Source organism: Sminthopsis crassicaudata, chromosome 2, assembly GCF_048593235.1.
Source record: "Sminthopsis crassicaudata isolate SCR6 chromosome 2, ASM4859323v1, whole genome shotgun sequence".
Taxonomy (NCBI): Eukaryota; Metazoa; Chordata; class Mammalia; order Dasyuromorphia; family Dasyuridae; genus Sminthopsis; species Sminthopsis crassicaudata.
The window spans coordinates 664,632,629-664,654,419 of record NC_133618.1 but is presented as its reverse complement, the minus strand read 5'-3'; the positions used below and the strand labels follow the sequence as shown (position 1 = coordinate 664,654,419).

Below are 21,791 nucleotides of genomic sequence, written 5' to 3'. Positions count from 1 at the left end.
TCTGACTGCCTCTCAAGGGGAGATTGAATGGATGCTGGGTTGATAGTTGGTAGAGAGACATGAATATGAGCTTGAACCATCTGGTTCCAATAAAGGATGCACATTACATTTCTGTGGCTGTCATTATGCAGGCTAAATGATGGAGTACTGGGCATATATACACACACGCACACACACATATGTATGTATATATATATATAAGTATCCACACACAAATATATATGTATATATATACACACATGTACACACATATATGTATGTATATATACACATGTACACACATATACATATATATAAATATATATATGTATTTTAAGTAAATTAGATATTTGGAAATTAGGGTTCATTCAAGGACAAGCAAGTGAAAATAGTTTTATTCTGAAGAAAACACAGATCTCAAAGTCCATGAAAGAACATTGTATGACTGATCTGGGTGATTTCTCTGTGTTTTTCTGCCAAAGACTGGACAAGAGGGAAGCAAAAGGGAGTTAAGTTAACTAATGGAAAAACATTCTGTTTAAGGAGTTGCGACTTCCTCTCCCCATCCCTTTTAAGGATTCTGCCATTTGGGTGCTGGCATTAAACAGCGAGCTTAAAATGTCATTAGTCGTGGCCCACCCTGAACAGTCTGCAGCATGATGAGATAGTATGTGCGTAGCACTTGCTTTGTAAGCCACGGCCCTGTGGGAACATAAGCTTTTTATGTTGTTAACATTAGTAACAGGGGCTTGTTAGAGTCCAGAAGCACTTCAGCTTTTGTGTATCACGGCCTCCTTGAGGAGAAAGACCCTTTCTGAGAATCTTCTTATGGAAAAATGGAAAGAAATGCTTAATTAGAGATGACTGAATATATGAATGTATTTTTTCCTTCCCATGCAACTTCACAGATCTCCTGAAATCTGCCACAGGCCCTAGTTCCCTTGGGAGGGCCATGGGCTCCTCCCTAAGGACCAGTGGGCAGATTGCTAGACTAGGTTCTTCGGACACTTTACTCCCCATGTGACAAGTAGCAGCCTTTCCGAGGCTTGTTTCCTCACTAATAGAAAGGAGAGGATGGAATTCCACCACCTCACTGAGTTACAGCAAGGAGGCTGCTCTGCTGCAAGCTTAAAGTAACAGAGAAATGGGAATTATTGTTAAACAAATGAATGGCCAGACACTGGATGGCCCATATTCCCAGGAGAGCTCACAGTGATGACTGTCAAACTAGCAAATGCTGCTGGAGCTACAGCGGGCACTCACTCTGGAGCACTGCTTTCTGTGAGGACGTGGAGCTTCAGCGGGGAAGAACTGATCCCATCTGAGGGTCTTCAGAGAGCTTTCTCTGCCTCATTCCTCATTAACCCTCCTTGTTAAAGTGCATGCTCCCGACCTGGCTCCCGGATTCTGAAGTGCAGGTGATGGTGAGGGTATGGCTGTCTTCTCTGGCTGAATCCTGTCAGGTCCCCGGTGAGATGCCCGCAGAGTCTTGTTGGCTCCTAATTAGGATGGAGCGTCTTACCAGTAACCAAGAATCTGACAAGCCAGTGTATTTAACTCGACAAGCTGCTAACTTTTCCTGTTTTAAAAAATACCAGTGTACCAAGTCCATTCTCCTCTCAAGCAGATCATCGGAGCAGTGGCTAGAGGATCATCATGGGGTTAGACTTAGAGCATGTCCTTGGAGATCATCTCATCCAACCCATTCCTTTTACAGATGAGGAAAGCAGGAGCAGGAAAAGGAAATGAGTCACCCTTCCAATTCTGATTGTCCCCTTGCTCTTTTTGGTTACCTAACTGCACCTTTAGGACTTTGGCTCTAGGAGAGAGTTGGGAGGGGTCTGATGCCAGTCTCCAAAAAGATGGGCGAGTCTGGGGCTAGAACTCTGACAGTGTTCCAACACCCAAAGGGCTGTGGTCATCTTCAGTGAGCACCAGTCCCACTGCCGGAAGAGACTGCCAGTGCCATCACTTCTAATCCAAACCTCAAAAGGAGTTCTTATTAAAGTATCCACAACAAAAGGCTATTGAATTTTGGGTGGAAAGCCTCAAATAAGGAAAGCCTTCGGGAGGTGTCCCATTGCACTTTCTGGTGGCTTCTGGGGGACCGTTTTTGTCCTTGCTCTCGGCAGAACTCTGTCCAGTTCCTTTCCATCATTCCTATTTTGTTTTGAGGGAAAACAAAGTATGACCGCTCTCCTAGCTGATAAGACTTTCAGACACTTGAGGTCCACTATCATGCCCCAGCAACATTTTCCCTTCTCTTATGGAAAATTCTGTTCCTTTAACTTCTTCCCGAATGGCATTAACTCAGAGTGGTTCAACATCCTGGTCACCCAGGAATTCACCAATTTTTCAATGCCTTCCTTGAATTAAGGAATCCTGAACTAAACAGCATTCTCAGATTGGATCTGGTCAGGGCCCAGTGCAGTAGAATGATCAGCCATTCAATTAACAAGTAAATATTCAGTACCTACTAGTTTCTAGGCCCTAAGTAAACACTTGGTAAGGCAATATCCACTTTATGCCCTGCAGTGTGCAAACCTGCCCAGCTGGGCACCACAGGACTTTCTTGCTCTCTCACGGCAGCCTTTTGGGGTTATCACATCATCCCATTAACTCAAATTGAACTCGAAGTCCAGTCGACCCCCTAGGATCCTCTCATACAAATGGAAAAAAGACTGTGCTAATAATTGCCTCGTTGAGGGAAGCTCAGCAATGCATTAATGAAGACTGAAGGAGATGAGAGGATTCTTAAAATTAAAGAATGATTCAATGGATACAGTCATTTATTTGCCTTAACAGGGTGCTGGGATGGAAAGAATATTGAACTCAGAGGCAGGATATCCATGGGCTTGAAGCCCACCCTCTGATGCTACTGGCTGTGTGACCATAGCCCCTCTGAAGCTATTACTGAGCTGTAAAATGAGAGCATTGGACTAGATGACTACTGACTTTCTTCTAGCTCCATTACGATAATCCTATGTGCCTTTAAAAATAGTCTGAATTCTGTTTCCAACACTAGCCATGTGACCTCAGTTTCTTCATCTTTAATGGAGTAATTATGCCTCTAGTAGGAAGGAAACCAGAATTTATTAAGCAGCCGCTATGTACCAGGTACCGTGCTAAGTGTTTTACAAATATTACCTTATTTGAAACTAACAAGGTGGCTGTGAGCTTCAGTGAGATTACATATATTAAAGTACTTTGTGAACATTACAGCATTAATAAAGGCTAGGTGTCCATCATCATCATCATCATCATCATCATCATCATCATCATCGTTGGTGCCATTGAGATTGGGCTTCTCTGTTTTTCATGTTTGATATTCAGAAGTGTCGGGCATCCAGCATCTCTTGTCATCCTGATCTGTGTCTTGCTCTTCCTCCTATAAATCCAATTCATTTTCATGCCCTGACATCCTCACCCTGATGTCCTGGTCCTCGAGGATGAAGGACAAACAACAGCAAGAGCAGTAACTGTTTTGGTAAATAAAAGCAGCAAGATGGAGGTATCCAAAATTAGGGATATTTGAGATGATTTAAAGGGGGAATGAAGGACTAAGACTACTCTTCAGATACTTTGCCAGAAGAAGTAACAGGAATCTTCTCACAGACTTGCACAAGACTCCGTCTTGCATGACAATGTCCAATACTGAGTGAGGGAAGGACTTAAATGTGATTATCTGTCTTTCCTAAAAAACCAGCTAGACAGGGTCTTTGCTATGATGAATTCAGAAGAAGGGGTAAGCACAAACTAAGTGCTTGGTCCATTTGTCCCAAAGGGTCCACAAGAAAACTTAGCTCAAAGCACAGTCCACCCTTCATAGTGTCTTGTGCCACCAGTGGCTCTGGAGCAGTCTGGGCTGCAGGTCAGGTGCTTGATTCACAAAGACAAGATGGCTGAATTCAAACATTTGATGGATTCTCAAGTGGAAGAAGGATTGGACTTACTTTGCTTAATCTTTTCTAAGAAAACTGTAAAAGAGAGTCTTAGGTTCGAACTTAAGAACAATAGGTGGAATTTTCACAAAGGGTCAAACGAGCTCAATGCCAGAGAAATCGTTCTTAACATATCAAGACTTTCAAAGAATGGACCCCTTTGCCCCAGGACAGGTGGACCTCGGATGAACATTCATTGAGTACATTGCAATGGCGGTTCTTGTTCAGGAATGGATTGGGCCAGAGGCCCCTGGCATGCCAAAAGTGTCTTGTGTGTTTGATTCAGCATGTACCTATTATGGATCAGCTACTAGACCAGCTATTGAAAATATAAAAATAAAAATGAAACACCCCCCACTTTGAGAGATTAATAATGCGTTCAAAGAATATGTCAGCACAAGCTATATACAGAGGGAATACATTTCATCCTGCAGGAGAGACCAGAAATTGGGCTGGATCTTAAAGTTGGGTCGTCTTAAGAGTGAGTGCATTCCAGGCATGAATGACCCTTTGTACAAACATCTGGAGATGGGAGATCACAAGATCACAAGACAGGAGTTGGAGGATCTGAGGGGTCCTATCTCCAAGCTTCTTTTGGAGATGAGGAAATTGAGGTGCAGAGGAAATTAAGTCACTTGTCCCCTGGCATATTTATATGGAACATCCCAAGGAGGATTTGAATTGATGACTGTGAAACCATTATTCCAACACTTGCCATTTCCTTGTAGTGAAGAGCAGGTAGATCCCACTGACTGGAATATAAAGTCTGAGAAGGGAAATACCAAGCCATGCTGGAAAGGTGCTGAAGCCAGACCATCATGAGCCTTAAAGGTCAAACCAAAGAACTTGCCTTTTAGTCTAAAAGTACTGGGGGGCTACTGGAGCTTCTTGAGCTAAAGAGTGAAATAGTTAGACCTAAAGGAATATCTATTTGGCATCTCCGTGGAGGATGCAACTGTCTGTCTCTGAAGATTTGTCTTGTGAAGGGAATATGGTAGCTTCTGATTCTATGGAAATCCCCAAACCCCAGAGAAAACTAGATTGGGTTATTGGGGCCATTGTGTCTCTCAGAAGGAATCTGGGATTTCGGTCTTTTGGTTTTATCTCCAGGGATACCCCAACTTCCATTGTAACTCAGATTTTTTTTCTCCCAAACCCATCTTTAAATTAAATTTAAATTAAAGAATTAATATTTCTGAATGCCTGGTGAGAATATGATTAATTACTATAACTGCAGATGTTTTGTGGTTGAATTACTGGCTCCCAAGTGTAACCTTTTAAATGACAAGAGCTTCCTGAGAGCAATAACCAGCATGCCACTAATGAAAAGCCAGCTTACTGTGGGTCACAGTTTTCTATATTCTAGTGGGCTGATACTCTTGTCAGCTGAAAATGGGGAGCAGAAATATGTGGATGATTATAACTTTTTATTAAAGCATACTTTAAATGTCCAATGGTATTTAATTATTTAATATCAAGCCTCTCTCTCTATCTCTCTCTCTCTCTCTCTCTCTCTCTCTCTCTCTCTCTCTCTCTCTCTCATCTCTTCTCATCTCTCTCTCTTCTCTGTCTCTCTCTGTGTCTCTTGCTCTGCACTCTTTTGTCTCTCTCTCTCTCTGTCTCTCTCTCTCTCTTCTCTGTCTCTCTCTGTGTCTCTTGCTCTGCCTCTGTCTCTCTGTCTCTCTCTGTGTCTCTTGCTCTGCCTCTGTCTCTCTGTCTCTCTCTGTGTCTCTGTCTCTGTGTGTGTGTCTCTCTCTCTGTCTCTCTCTGTGTCTCTTGCTCTGCCTCTTTGTCTCTGTCTCTGTCTCTCTCTGTGTCTGTCTCTCTGTCTCTCTCTCTGTGTCTCTGTCTCTGTGTCTCTCTCCCCCATCCTCTTCTTCCTCCTCTTAGCCGAACACTATCTCAGCAGCAGCAACTATATGGACTGCATTTCCTCGCTGATCGGAAGCAATGGCTGTAGCTTGAATAGCTCCCTCAAGGGATCTGACCTCCCCGAGCTCTTCAGCAAGCTTGGACTGGGTAAATACACCGACGTGTTCCAGCAGCAGGAGGTCAGTCTTTTTTGCTTTCTACTTGTTTGTAAAGCATCTGAATACTTTGCATATGTTTATTTTAATACATATCATCTCCTTCTATAGAATATAAGATGTCAAGGACAGGGACAGTTTCAGTTCTGCCCCAAACCTGGTATACATAGGGGTCTAATCAATGCCTGTTGAGTGAAATTCTCAAATCAGCTCCTCAGTTCTGGGTTCTGGGTCTTTCTTTGCTGTGGAAGTCCTTTATCAGACTGAAGAAGCCTATACCTTCTCAGAATGTTTTCAGTTAGATAAAATACATAGAGTTATAAAACAAAAAAAACAAAAGCCAGGGGAAATAAATAAATAAACAAATTTGTACCTATATCTATCTATATTTACATAGATATATTTATATAGATATATTATATATTTATATAAATAGAAAGATATCCCATCTAAGTCCACAGACCCCAGGTTAAGAATGTATGATCTAGAGGGATAAGGCAAAGGTCCAGATCCATCACTTTTCCTGGCTGGTGCTTGGGCTGTACCAGGTTTTCAGAAATTTCCTTTTTAATCGACTGCCTTCTGTGGTCACTCGCCAAGCACAAGTACGTTATACAAGTTGTCTGGCAAAAGAGTTCCACCAAAGTCCTTTCCACCATTTTCTGTGCCCCACTGACTTCCTTCTTCATGGGAAAAAGCACCTTCAGAATGACCAAAAAATGCAAATTGAACAGAAAATTCCCAATACAAATTCCCTGTCATCAAGGAGCTTATCTTCTATTAGATGATCAGTGACTGTAAACCATAGATGAAAGAAATACAAAGTAGCTTGGGAAAGAATGGCCAGATAAATATGAATAACTGGAGATTCAAAGAAGCTTCTTCCAGAGGCGATGAGCAAAGCATTCTACGCACAGGAGGATGATTATACAAAAACATGATGGTAGCTTTGTACATGGGAAGCATCAAGTTGTCCAGTTTGGATGAGACCTAGAGTGAATGAAAGGGCATGATACACATGTGCATATACATATATAAATACATACATATGTACATACGTGTGTGTGAGAGAGAAATAGAGAGAGGAAGAGAGACAGACACAGAAAGAGAGAGACAGAGACAGAGTTACTGGGAATAGTCATCTGGAGCCAATCATGAAGACCTTTACAAAGGCTCTCTTTATATTTTATCCTAAAAGCATTAGGGATCCCCCAAAACTCCTGTTTCATTAGGAACACTGTCTTTGCTCCTCTGCATGATGGCGTTTCTACATCCTGTGGGACAAAATGGCACCGGCTTCATTCTGACTTCATGAGCTGTGGCCATTTTCCAAGGTCATCCTGTGGGTATCTGTCCCTCCTCCATGCTGCTGTGTAAGCAGACCCTGGAAGGACCACTCGGGGTGTAGGTAGAACATTTGTGGGACTTCTGCTCTTCCGTCCTCACCGATGGAGTCAAATATTAGTTCAGACATGGCCGATTTTATCATTTTGCTTCTGAGAAAATAGCTGACTGAGTCAGCAATTCCCAGCTGTGTGCTTCTCAGTGAGAAAGCCTAGATTTTTATAGCCCAGCTTCGTGCCGCAAATTCACTTCATGGTTACATAGTTCGATAAATTATTAAATTTAATTTCTCAGTATTTTTTCCTTCCTTTGTTGGAGAGACTTTATGAAGAGAGAACGTATTACATTTCAGGGCGTCGGCTTGCTTTTTTCCTTCAGGAAATCTGTTAAAGCTCAGCTCACCAACGATATTCAAAGATGGCAATATTTTCATCAACACCCTTTAAAGATTAGCCTTTATAAATGGTTTCTGAGATTCTTTCTAGATCTAAAAGTCCATTTTGTGAATTCTTATCTTCCTGGGCTGAGTATTTGGGGATTTCTTTTAGAAGAAATTCAGCCGAAGAAGGCACGATGATTTATAAAACCCCTTGTTGTGTCAGGGTCAGAGTTTAAATGGCATCGAATGATGCTCTGGGTGTTTTTCATTTTTTTCCTTAAGTTTTATTCCACCTCTGGGGAAGAATAGAATGAAGATTTCATTGAGACCTGCTTAGGGAAGAGATAACCAGCTTACAGGACTTGACTCTGGAGGTGATAGAGCCTGTGACAATCCAGAACAAGTTCTCTTTCCAGAATCGGATTAATCAAGGCAAACTTGTTACCTGCACATCGATCCCTAATGACCTGGAGATATTCTAGAGTAGTGATATAAAATTCAGATAGAAATAGGAATCATCAAGCCTTTCCTAAGTGTCCCCGTGGCCTGCAGATTGATTTAGAAAGCCAAATATGGTGATTTATTATTTTTTATTAATACATCAACACATTAAAATCAGATAGAGATTCCATTTTAATTTGGTTGAGCCAAACCTCAGAAGCAGTGTAGGCTATAAGTGTGACCTCTGCTCTGTATGAGCTTGAAGTAATGTCTGAATAACCAAGGAAAGATACAATTAGTGGAACTGAATTTTGAAAACTTTTTGTTTTTGTACTTTAGCAAATTGAAAATTGGTCAGCTATTTATGGCATATAATGCTTGAGTTTGATACTTTGAACTCTTGGTTTTATTCTTCTATCAGTGAGGATCCAAATCCTCTCTATCTTTTTTTATCTTAGGACATTTTAAAATATATTTTCTTACTATAAGTTGTAAATCTGCCCTAATAATTAGATAGTGATTCCTCACTGATTGTATAATTAACAAATTATACAACAACAATTAACAACAAATTTGTTAACAATTAACATGACTGAGAAATGGTTAAATATTTCAATAGAGTATATTGTGTGGAAGAGTCATCAACTGCGTCTCAATCCAACAATTCAGTTCTCTCAGGATGGCAGCCAAAGTGTCTCAGTAATTTTCTTTAGGAAGTCTCCATAGTGTCTCTTCTGCAAAAATATCCTGAATTAAACCTTCTCAGTAATGTCTCTTAGGCTTTTTCTCCTTGACACTTAAGTCATTCAGTCTCTCAGGAAAAAATTTATTCTTTTCCCTTTCAGTCTCTCATGTCTCTCTCCAGCCATGACAATTGACTGTTGTCAGTCCTCAGAATGACAGTTAAACTACTTTCCCCCCAAGATCCCATTCCCTCTTAAAAACGTTGTCACAATATCCATCGTTTCTGTGAGATGGGCTCTTGTATCTTAATAATAGTCTCATATAAGAAACAAAAGAAGAATTGAAATCCTACATAAAAACTTCCAACTGCAAACAAGTTGCACTTTGATTTAAAATATACTTTAACGAAATAATGACACAATGACTCATTTTCTGTCATCTCCTTTCATTTGCAATACTGTTTAATTTTCCCGTCAATTTACTGTTGTCAGGATACATGTTCCAATTGTGTGTGCTCTCTGCTTCAGCTTAGGAGTTCCCTTCCCATGGTTCATCATAGTAATGTGTTTTTAGCACCTCTTTGTTAAATATTTGTATTATTTTGTTTTAAAATTTTCTTATATATATTTACATATTTTACATATTAATATATAACATGGTAATTACAAGATATATTTTATGATATATTTCATATGTAATCTACATGGTAATTTATTATATATTTTATATATTTATAATCATTGATTTATTATATTTAATATAGTATCTATTTTGTGTTAAAATATACAGGTTCTAATTTTTGTTGTTAGATAGATAGATCCTCTAAATTGTTTTGGACAACCAGATCTTTTTGTTGCTTACTTTAATAAAATCCTGTGGATTTAATCTTCTTAGTGAGATCCCAGGTCAAAGGCTCCAATCTGTTTTGTATATTGTCACACAAGAGCTTTCTATATTTAACTAAACTATCTTTAGAAAACACACACACACATATATCTATATCTATATCTATATCTATATCTATATCTATATCTATATCTATATCTATATCTATATCTATATCTATATCTATATCTATATCTATATCTATATCTATATATATACCTAGTCTATTGCCAGTCTCCTATTGTGAGGCTTTCCAATTTGGTTTCTTTAACTTACTGCCAGGAACATTGTAGGCACTTAATAAATGCTTACTGATTTTATGATTGGTGGAGGACCTCTCAGAGCCGGAATTTGGCCAGTTTTGCCTTTAGGAACCTGGGTTTACCTCTTCCCTGAGTTGAGGCATTTGAGAAGTATTTTTTTGGGGGGGGAGGGTAACTCTTTATTAAGATGTATAATTAGAATAGCCATCCACTGACAATGTCGGTGCCACTTAAGAGCATTTATTATAATTTGGTTCAAGAAATTATTATAATTTGGCTCATGATAAATTCATGAGCACGAGGTCTATTCAGTGCTAGTTTAGAGAATTTAAGAGTCCTTGGAGTGTACCCTTAAATTATTGACCATAGCAATGCCCCCTTTTAAAATATTCCTTCCTGCTGATGTTAGAGATAGAATTCTGCACAAGATGATCCAGTAGGGCAATTATTTTGTACAGAGTTGGTGCGGCTAGAACTGAAGGTGATGGATGGTGCTATCCATCAAGCAAGATCAAGGGGAAGACAGGAGAGAATGAGTATACTTATATACTCCTGATTGTAGTGGTGTCTGACTCCCCATGCCCTATTTTGAGGTTTTCTTGGCAAAATTACTAGAATGGTTTGCTATTTCTTCTCTAGTTCATTTTATAGATGAAGAAACTGAGGCAGTCTTGGTTAAGTGACTTGCTCAGGGTCACATAGTCAGTAAATGTCTGAGGCCAGATTTGAACTCAATAGAATGAGTCCAATTCTCTGTCCATCGTGCTACCTACTGGAAAGAAGAAATTATTAAATGTCTACTATTACTAGACACTCAACTAGGTGCTAGAGATTTAGGAACAAAGATGAAATAGTCTCTGCCCTCAGAAAGTTTATATTATGTCAGGGGGAAAAACACATAACATTTTAAAATATATCCAAAGCAAATATAAGTAATTTGGAAGAGAGAGAGGGAAGAACTAGCCCCTGAAGAAATCAATTATTTAAAGACCAGTCTTTAAGGGGATGAATCCAGTGTTGCTGATGGAGCTTCTCTTTGTTTTATGTCCACAGATTGATCTTCAGACATTCCTCACCCTTACAGATCAGGATTTAAAGGAGCTGGGGATTACAACTTTTGGGGCCAGAAGGAAAATGCTGCTCGCCATCTCAGGTAACTATGATAAAGCTACCAGAGTTCCAGGATGTCCCTAGATCTGGAAGCTCATTGGTGCGGGTACACCTCCAGAGATGCAATGACTACCCAACCATGCCTGACCTTCCTCTGGGGATCCTTACAGTCCTGGCTGCTCAGATTCAGAGTTCACAGGCTAGATTCTGCCATTGATTTGGTTCTCCTCCATCTTCACTTTTTTTAAGCAGTGGCAACTTCTGGAGCTACAGTTATTGATAACGTGTCATGTGCCACGAGAACCCTTAATTCTTGAAATCTAAGCACTTGTCTTTAAAAAGTGATTTCCTTGTAACAGAACTTTTTAGAAATGCCAAAAAAGGAGATGTTTTTTTAAAAAATTTCATGGAAAATGATAGATGTTGGAAAATTTGACTATCAGTGTTTTTCCTGGTTGCTATTTTGTGTCCTGGGCAGGGACTTAAGAAACACAAGCTTCTTTATACACAGTGGGCTTCAGAGCTGCATACTAAATCTAATTGAATAGAGGTTATTGCCTCTAGAAAACTCAGGAAAACCTCATCAGTAGGTTTGGGGACTTGACCGAAGTCGTAGTCTGAAAGCTTTGTGATTTAGAGTTCCAGTGTACAGCATCACAAGACCATGGGAAGGTGATGTGGTGGCCACTAATGAACGAAAAAAGAGACTGTCTCTCAGAATGTCCCAGGAGAGACTCTGGCACATCAGTGTAGAGAACCGAGTCTGGCCTTCATCACTCCAGCAAAAGCACATGCTGGCTGGTTCATTGACTTGAAGGTCTCCAGGGAGTGGGTGGAATGTATTAGATGCTGAGTGCAGAGCCTCTAAATGCACTTGGAGGATGTAAGGAAGGGGATATCAAGGATTGAGCCAGAGAAAAGTAAAAGGTCGATTTTTCAGTATTTCCCTAGGAAGGGTTCAGGAGGATAAAACTTCCCACCTAGGAGTCTTCCCTCACAAAGAGAAGGAAAAAACTGAGGAAAGTTGTTTCTTTTTTTTTTCTTTTTAATAGTTTTCATTTACCAGATATATGCATGTGTAATTTTACAACACTGACAATTGCCAAACCCCTTGTTCCAATTTTTTCCCTCCCTCCCCCCCCCCCAGATGGCAGGTTGACCAATACATGTCAAATATGCTAGAGTATAAATTAAATACAGTATATGTATACATGACCAAACAGTGAGGAAAGTTGTTTCAAAGGGAACCTTTTATATAGAAAGTTGTTTCAGAGGGGTTTTCAGCTTTTCTGGAAACAAAAAAATTGTTTTTTTAAAATGAAAGAGAAAAATAGCTTAACATTAGAACTTGATGTGTCCTAATCTATTCAAAGATATGTTTTTTTCTTAGTTCTGGTATATGGAGGGGTTTAGGGTGCCAGAGTATGCAATCAAAATTTTGATCTTGGTATTAGGATGATTGTCAGTGTAAACCCACTGGTCACTGCTTCCACTATTGACCTGCCAGGAAAGGTCACCAAGGCATTTTAATAATTCAGTTCACCAATTATGACAGAGTGTTAATGGATATGTAATGACATAGATCATTTAATGCATCTCCATAAACCTGGCTACTTATATTCGATCAGTTGAGTAGTACTGCTCTACTAGGTGCTAGAGATTTAGGAACAAAAATGAAATAGTCTCTGTTGTTGAGTAGTAAAATGTTCGAGGTCTAAACAGGGGAAGGAGTCGAAGGATATGGATTCCAATCCCGATTTTGATACTAGCTTTGTGATGTTGGACAAGAAACTTGGGTCTCATCTTCCTCATCTATAAAATTAAGGGGGTGGACTAAATGGCTGGGAGATCTTTTCCACCTTAGGTCTGTGATCTAATAATGACAATGGACTCTGGGCTGGGAGTGGGAATATCTGGTCTAATATTAGCTCTGCCATTTCCTGGCTATGAGAGCTTGGACAAGTCCCGTTAGCTCCCTGGGCCTTAGTTTCCTCTTCCGTAAAATAAGGTAACTGTATTAATTGCTCCCTAAGTCCCTTCAAGCTATCTCTGTGCTCCTCTGAAAGTGTATGAGCATCCCATTAAATGTCATAAACGAATCAGCACTTGCTAAGAAGAGCATCAGTCTTGTCTAAACAGTAATTTTCATTTCATCGGGGAAGGAAAACACAGAGAACGTTCACTTTCTCTTAAAAGATCCTATTTGACTGTAAGGAGTTTTCTTTCTTTCATTTCTTCCTTCCTTTCTTTCTTTTTACTTCTTTTGTGGTTTGGAATAAATATAATGAGCCCCCAAGAGGAGCCTCTGGCCAGAAATGAGCTGAGAAAATGGATTGAGTGGCCATTTCCCACCTCTTGTGACTTTGGAAGGCTAACTCGATCACTCCTTGAAAGCCAATGAAACTAGCTACATACCCCGGCTCTGCTGCTTCTAATATGTTGGCGGAGCCCAGCTGTTCTATGGAATAATCCAGAGGAGCTATCGTAAATTCTACTTATTGAGGGGGGGGTCAGAAAGTTTTCGGAGTTTCTGCTCATGATACATGCCAGGGGAAAGTCATCACTTAATTTAGTGAAGAACTCCCTGGCACAGACTCTGGTGCTCATGGGATGCTTTCATCAGAGGTCCCTCAGTCCCCAAACTGGTCAACAGCTCCATGGTAGTGTCTTTCCCCAAAGAGACCAATCGGGGAAAGAGCTTGGCTTTTGGATGGCCGGGGAGAGCCTTATGTGATCCAGCCCAGGGAGTGCTCCGAAGTGCTCATCCGCTTCTGATGGACAGGGAGGGCTTTGAATAAGATGCTGTTTTTGAACACACTGACAGCATGAAGGAGACACTTCCTTAAAGTGTGATTTGTTCTCCTTTGTGCAGAACTTAGAAATAAACTTAGCCGTTCCTTTTGTCGCCCACCTCCCCGAGAAGCCGGAATTCCAAAGGCTTCTTTGTTTAGCGGGCTTCATCTCACCTGAAAGTCGACAGTTGGTTCCTCAAAGGAAGATGTTTCCAATTTGACCTTTTATTTAGAAAGAAGGATGGATGGTGGGAGGTGCAGAGGGAAGACGTAGGCCAAACTTCAGCTGTGCCATTGTAGTCTTGGGCAAGGCACTTCTTTCTGCCTCAGTTTCCTCTTTTGTAAAAAGGGATTGGAACCTTCTAGTTCTAAATATTGTATCAGGTTACAAAAGAATTGAGGCCAGAATGCTTTTTTTTTTTAGCATGTTAATTAAAGGAAAAGAAAATCTCCATCTAGAAGGGATGTTAGCAAATTAAAATCATCATCTGGCTTATCACTTAAATTTTCTTATAAAATGGAAATTCTCACTATTTCGGACATTGGGAGCAAGTGGCCCCCTGTCTAGATAGGGCCCCAGCAAAAGCACAGGCTTCACTCCCAGCCCTCAGTTAGATCTAACATCTCCCGCCCTATTCTTTTAGTTTGTGACTCTGGTCAGATGCGCAACAAGATCCTGAGGGCGGCCAGGATTGTGTGAACCTTGGAAATACAAGGACGAAAGGTTGGTATTCTCCCAAACTCTCCCTCAGCTTTGCTGGAAACAAAAAAATACTTAGGAAGAAATGGCTTTTTTTAAATGAAAGAAAAGTAGCTTATCGTTAGGGCTTAATCTGGCCTGATCTACTCAAGGGCACTTTGTTTCTTTCTTCTGGTATGTGGAGGGGGGATTTAGCATGCAGAGAACCCGAGCTTCTTGCAGGGGTCGCCAGCCCTTGGCGCTGGCCTTGGGTGCCTCCGGGATGTGGCATTTCCTCGTCAAGCTGCCAGTAGTAGTTTGTTCAGGTGATATCCTTAGCCTCTGGACTGGACTAAATTGTCCTCCTGGGCTTCCCAATGTATGACAGAGTGTTGGACTTGATCGTTTTCTGTCTGTCTGTGAAATCGAGGCTAGAAAGCAGTGCAGAAATAATCCTCCCTGGTCTTAGAGCTTTGCTCCCCACATATCCCTTGGAGCATAGCGGTAGCTACCATCTCTTGGATGTATAAAATTGTCCTCCCGGGAGTACTGGAGGACTAAGGAAGCCTGAGAGGGGAAGGAGCGAGGAGCCATCACGCTGTCCTGTGAGATAACTAGTCTCCAAAGTAGTTTCTTTTTCTTTTTGGGAGATGAGGGAGGAACAGGGATTGCAAGCAGATTTTTCTTTACTTTCATTAGGAAAGCTATCATTAACCAATGTACCAAGTGTCCATGTTCCAGTAACTGTGCTGGGGTTAAAGAGGAAAAAATAGAAACAGTTCCCTGCTTCAAGGAGCTAATGTTCTACTCAATAAAGTGATAACCTCTTTGCTAAACATAAGTACTAGTTGGACTCCCAGATGATGGCTTTTTCGGCCCAAGTTCTAGTTCTTGGGACAATATAAGTACTAGTTGGACCCCCCATATATGGCTTTTTCAGCCCAAGTTCTAGTCCTTGGGACAATCTGTGAAAAAGCTGTACCTCATTGATAGAGGGAGTGCGCTCCACTCTTGGCCAACCCTACAGCTCCTTGGAAAGAGCTTTCTCCACCACGTGTCTAAGGAAATTTAAAATCATTGTGTTTATATGTGGGTGTGTGGGTGCGTAAGAGAGAGACAGAAGATCTGAAGCTTCTGCAGGAAGGACTTAGAACCACAAGGAATCTCTAAGGTCATCTAGACCCAAAGACTCATTTTACAGACAGGGAAACTGAGGCCCAGAAAGTAATTTGTTCAAAGTTCAATAGTTCATAGTTAAGTAAATAGCTGAATTGGGAATGTCTACAGGCATATTCTCTTCCCCCTCACTGTACCATACTGCCAGTCTCCTTTTGTTTCTTCAGAGTTAAATTGAGTTGGTTTTTTTGTGGGCCATTTGGAAAAATGTGGCAAGACATCATAGAATGGAAACTTTGTTTGCCCAATACTAGGCTCCTGATTAGTCATATTCCAGCTGACCAAAAAAAATAATAATAATGTTATTTACATGATCTCCTTTGACTTTCTCCTAATATTCACTTCCTATCTGATCCCAGTGAATGGAATGGAAGCCATTCACGTAAGTAAATGCTTCTTGGAGCAGTTATCTCAGATTTTTTGAGATTGTCTCGTATAATGTTGACAGAACTGGGCTCCAGAAATATTAGGACATTGGGTTGTCCTGGTTCTTTGGAAATTAGTTATCGGCTAACATCTATGTGCCTCAGCTTGCCTCTTCTGTCAAATGGGAAGAAAAATAAGGGTAGTGAGCCTAACTTCATAGGATAATTTGTAGAATTCAATGAGATAATATAGCTACTCATTCACACATTCAACTAACACCAAAGGCCTTCTAGAGAGACAGGATCATGAGCTAGAGAAAGTGCATGGTAGACTGAAGACTTGGATTTAAATCTCTCCTGCCTGAGAGACCTTGGGATTCATAAATAGGAAATAAAAAGGACAGGTAACTTGTCATGAAGATCCAGTGAAATAATGTGTTAAATGTTTTGCAGTTCTAAAATTGCCACAGAAATGTGAGTTATGGTTATTACTATTATAATTTATATATTATATATTTATATATATTATATAACCATTATAATTATTCTATGTGTAATGAGTAGGAGGGACATTGAAAAAAATCTGACCTATGATACCAATACCAAGCTTCCCATCTCCCTCAAACTGCAGACATCAGAATTAATGATCATCCCATAGATCTTTCTGCCCAAATCACAGAATCTTAGAGGTAGGAGGAGCCTTGGAGGGCATAGGGCCCTTCCTTTGCTTGGACAAGGATCCCTTTAACAGGATCCCCAGCGAGTACCCAAGCAGCTTTAGCTAGATCTCCATCGAGAAGGAGCTCACTGTCTCAACTAGGCAATCTATACTATTCCCTCTAGTTAAACAGCTAGTTAACTTAACTGTAAGCAGGGTTTGGGTGATGAGACTGAATTCTTGTATTTGAAGGCGATGGCAGATTTGCCGTGTTCTTGAGCTCCATGAGCTGTCCCCACCAACTGGAGGAGTCATTGCAAAGTATCTGCAAATCCAGATGCGTTCTGGCCATCTCATGAGGTGACTTAACTTCATAAATGAGCAAACCTACCATCTACTGATGGAGCGAGTCAAGTCTTGCGATATTAAGGGCTACTATTTTTCAAATGGGCATCTATCCTGTTACGATGGATAAAATAGCAATTTGTATGAAAACATTATTGAAGCCAGATTAGCTGTATAAAAATCCTCATTTGTTTCTTCATTCAGTGGGCCGTCTTCCTGGGATGGAGAGAGAGAGGGACTGAAATGTTTTAAAACTTAAATAGGAGTTCAAATGGTGGGCTTCATGGAATTAGAGAGTAATTTTTTACCATAATGATGAGGAAAAGTCCCATCCAGAAGAGTTCTGCCTTCCAGAACCAAGCCTTATTTTCTGGTCTCTATTATTTATGATAGCCTATGAGAGTCCATGAGGCATAAAGGATCCAGGGAGCTGGCCTTCAAGTCAGGAAGACTCTAAACTCAAGGCACAGCCACCCCTGACAGAGCCTGGGTGACTCTGGGCAAGTCACATAACTTCTCAGTGCTTCAGATAGCTCTTCTAAGGGAACAGATTGTAAAAAAGATAAGGATAAACCTTGGTAGATGGAGTTTCCTTATTGAAAATTCCCCTTACTTGTGAAATCACATGTTTGGGAACAAGGTCAACTTTTCATGGTTTTCTACTTTTGATGTGTATGTATGTGTATATCTATATAATATAGATAGATGTGTACACATACAAATACACAGTGTGTGTGAGTATATATCTATATCTATATCTATATACATATATATGTATATAGATATCTATATACATATATATATGTATATATGTATGTATGTATTTGTTGACCTAATCTTTGGATGTATAAATAGTCCAAGTCATTTCATGGAAAAATGGTGATGTCAGGTTCATTTGGAGTAAGAACTTTCTTGGGTTGACAGCCTTTACTGCTGTGATTATTCCCTTGTTTGTTTGAATTGATCAAGTTTTTTTTCTGAAGACAAAGAGACTTGCAGTTGAAAGGATTTTCTTGTGACCAGTTGATGGGGGTGAGAACAGGGGTCTGGATCCTATTCTGGGCTTTGAAAATGTGAGGATTCTCTCCGAGTCCATCCTTGCCTCTTTGCTGAGTACATTTCTACTTCTCATCCTTTTATATTTGGCTCGAACTGTCCAAATATTATCACATGCTTGGCCCTTAAAATTTTAATAACGTTTCTCATTTCCTCTGTCATGCAAGAACTCTGTGCCAGCTACCCTATTAAATATGCATATCTTCTGTGAAGTCTGCCCGCCTTCCTTCCCTTCCGCAAGGACTCTGTTGGGGAGGGCGCTGAAGAGGATGCTCTTTGATTTGTTGTTCTGGGTTCCAGAGAGTTACTTTCGCATCTGTGACTAACAAGCATCCACTCTGTGTTGCCAAGCCTTCGCCATTGTAATTGAACTACTTTATATTCTAACTGGGCAGTGGATTTTGTTTTTTTTTTAACCAAAACAATTTGCCTTTTCTCAATAGACTTTGAGCTGTAAATACAGTCCTGGTGTCAGGGTGAGATGCTACAAAACAGACTGTTCTAGGTCTCCTAGGCTACCTTAGATCTTGATTCAAATCTTGATAATTAATTCATGTTCTTCCCCCACTCTCCTTTCTCCCCTTTCCTCTCTGTCTTCCTTAGAACTGAATAAAAACCGAAGGAAACTTTTCGAACCACCCAATACGCGAGCCTCTTCTCTGGAAGGAGGAGCCAGTGGGAGGCTGCCTCGTCAGTATCATTCGGACATTGCTAGTGTCAGCGGCCGCTGGTAGCGCCGAGCCTTGGCTCTCCCCCAGATAACTCTTGAGTTGGACACAGGAATCCTGTGGCCGACCAGCTGTCACTGCACATCACCCTCAGCACTTTGGCATTGGGGACCAGGACCAAAGCGTTTCGAAGAAACATTCATCTGTCGTCTTGCAGAACACCAAAATGTGGATTGCTTTTTCTTACATAGATTCGACAGAATTTGCAATAATAATAATAATAATAAGAGGGGTTTAGTTTTTTTATTTCCTATAAAATATATGCACTGAATTTTTACTTTGAATGAAGGATAAAGAATTGACATCTGAGATGCAGAAGAGCAGAGATTTTTTTGTGTTTTGTTTGGGGGTGGATTTTTGGATTTTTTTTTCTTTTGTTGTTTGGGTTGTATTTTTTTTTTATCAAGTTGGAATTTTCTGGTACTGCTTAAAAATAATTATTGAGGTCTTTCAGCACTTTACATGTCCTGATTTCTTCTCCTGTGGAAATTATTTTTTTCTCCCTCCCGTTTTTTTTTTTTTTCATGTCAACTCATATATTGGCCCCAATCAAATTCAGCCATGTGTTCCTACTAGATAAAATTTCTCCCGCTGATGGTACGAGATTATGATCTTTATGCATATTATCCTATAACTTCATGGCGAGTGGCCGGGGTGGGAGGGTGGAAAGTGATATAAAAACAGGTCACTTGGTTCTGGACCAATTCTGTCCATTTAGGTTTTGCATCCTAGAAACCTTTAGCCCTGCAATTTGCTCAGCTGTAATCAGTGTGATGAAAGACCAAAATGGATCTTGCAATATTAATCCTTTGCAGTCTTCATATTTAACTGCTGCCTGTATTGCCAAAAAGAAATGATTTTAATGGTTGTCTGAAGGCAAAGGGCTATTTTTTTAGTATACTGCCACTAAAGGACATTTATTTATATCAGACTTTTATTTTTAGGTACTATAAGCATTAGTGTACTTAACAGAGGAAACTGAGACCTACTAAAATATATGGTAGAGAATGAATGGCATTCATGCGACTGGAGCTCAAACCCAACTCTATTTAACAGATAGTCGACAAGACAGCACTGATGCTGTGATAACGGGAAGCAGCGGCCACAGTGCTGGCTCCATAGGCGATTCTTAGGCACCAAACACGTGCGTGAGGTATCCGGAATCATAGGCGGTGTTTGGCTTACACTCACCTGGGGCAGGGGAAGCTGGTTGTCTTAGGATGGGCCCTTTCCAACCGTGGCTGGGCTTGAAATACCCACGGCCACAACATCGGTGGTCAGAGCTCCTAATTACATTCTGATACTGTGAAAGTCCACGAAACCTGGCAATGTTTCCTGTGTCTCTCTTCAGACATCCTCCTATAGACTTAGTAAGGGTTTACATGGAAGAAAAAAAGTCCAAATGTGCCTATGTGCCTCTTTCTCTCCCTCTCCCCCTATTTCTTTCACACCCCTTTCCTTCTTCTCTCCTTCCCTTCTCCCCCTCTCTCCCTCCATCTCTCTTCTCTTAAATTCTGTCTCTTGCTCCCTTCTCTCAATTTTCCTTCTCTCAATCCCTTGCTCTCTATTTTCCTTCTTTCCATCTTTCTTTTCATTTTTCCTTTCTCCCTTCTTCCCTCCCTCCCTTCTTTTCCTTTCCTTCTGTTCCTCTCTCCCTTCCTTCCTTCCTCCCTCCCTTCTTCCCTCCCTCCCTCCCTCCCTCTCTTCCTTCCCTCCCTCCCTCCCTCTCTTCCTTCCTTCCCTCCCTCCCTCCCTCTCTTCCTTCCTTCCCTCCCTCCCTCCCTCTCTTCCTTCCTTCCTTCCTCCCTCCCTCTCTTCCTTCCTTCCTCCCTCCCTCTCTTCCTTCCTTCCTTCCTTCCTTCCTTCCTTCCTTCCTTCCTTCCTTCCTTCCTTCCTTCCTTCCTTCCTTCCTTCCTTCCTTCCTTCCTTCCTTCCTTCCTTCCTTCCTTCCTTCCTTCCTTCCTTCCTTCCTTCCTTCCTTCCTTCCTTCCTTCCATCCATCCATCCATCCATCCATCCATCCCCCCCTTCCTTGCTTCCTCTCCTCTTTTCCTTCCTTTCCTCTTTTCATTCCTTCATCACTCCCCCAAGTCAGGTTCCAAGTGCATTAAATTTGTAAAAATGCTTTCTCATAGGAAATCTTGGGATTCATCTGTACTGTAAAGCCTTATTTATGTTCAATATTCAGAACTTTAAAAATGGACATAAACCACTGTCAAGTGCTCTAAGCAGAAGACATTAAGATAAGCATTTACAGTAGTTGAGTTTGTGTTTTTTTTTTTTAATGGAAACATGGGATGAAAAATTCTTGCTTGACACTTTTTCATGGAGAAATCCTAGCCTTAAAGAAAGGAAAGAAAATTGAGGAGACAATTTGCACAGAGAGAGAACTTTTTTCGCTTTACAAAATAAAGGTGGCCATATTGAAGGCATAAGTGATGAGGCAATCATGGGATGATCAGTGATAATTGCAAATAAGAGACTGCTCAGCTGGAGATGGAGCCAGATCTTCTTCATGATGTGGAATTGGAATGCTTTCTCTACAAGTAGATCTGATGATGGGCATTTCTTCCACTTGATTCATTTAAACCTGTCACACTCAATTGTCCGCACCTGGTAGTGATTCCCATTTGAGATTCAGATTTAGCTGAGTTAGTCTCTTGAATTTTGCCATTCTCCTTTAACAAGACCTCCCTAGTTGGAAAATAAGTTGTTTCTTTTGTGAGAACAACACGAGGCATTGCAGCTAGAGAAAGAAGGCGAAACGTGGCTGATATTCAGTAGATTGTGTGTCTTGAGAGCAAGACTTGTCTAGCTATACCAAAGTGAAGGATACCCCAGGACCCCTCCAGTAGTCAACAGAGGTGCAGAACCCAACCACCCAATCAGCAACAAAAAAACACTGGAAATTAATTTTTCTCACTTCTTTTGGATTCCAC

General features: G+C 40.7%; 1 protein-coding gene across 3 annotated transcripts in view; it reads left to right on the top strand.

Moving 5' to 3' along the window:
- Positions 1-20,550, top strand: part of BICC1 (BicC family RNA binding protein 1) — a 270,972-nt gene extending 250,422 nt beyond the window's left edge. For 2 of the 3 annotated variants that reach the window (XM_074297058.1, XM_074297060.1), the window contains 3 exons: positions 5,811-5,971; positions 10,997-11,096; positions 18,728-20,550. In XM_074297058.1, coding sequence (XP_074153159.1) covers positions 5,811-5,971; positions 10,997-11,096; positions 18,728-18,858 — 392 coding nt within the window. In that variant the 3' untranslated portion in view covers positions 18,859-20,550. Of the gene's footprint in view, positions 1-5,810; positions 5,972-10,996; positions 11,097-14,489; positions 14,570-18,727 lie in introns of all 3 variants that reach the window. The other variant, XM_074297059.1, reaches the window with a different exon arrangement.
- Positions 20,551-21,791: the final 1,241 nt, after the last annotated feature.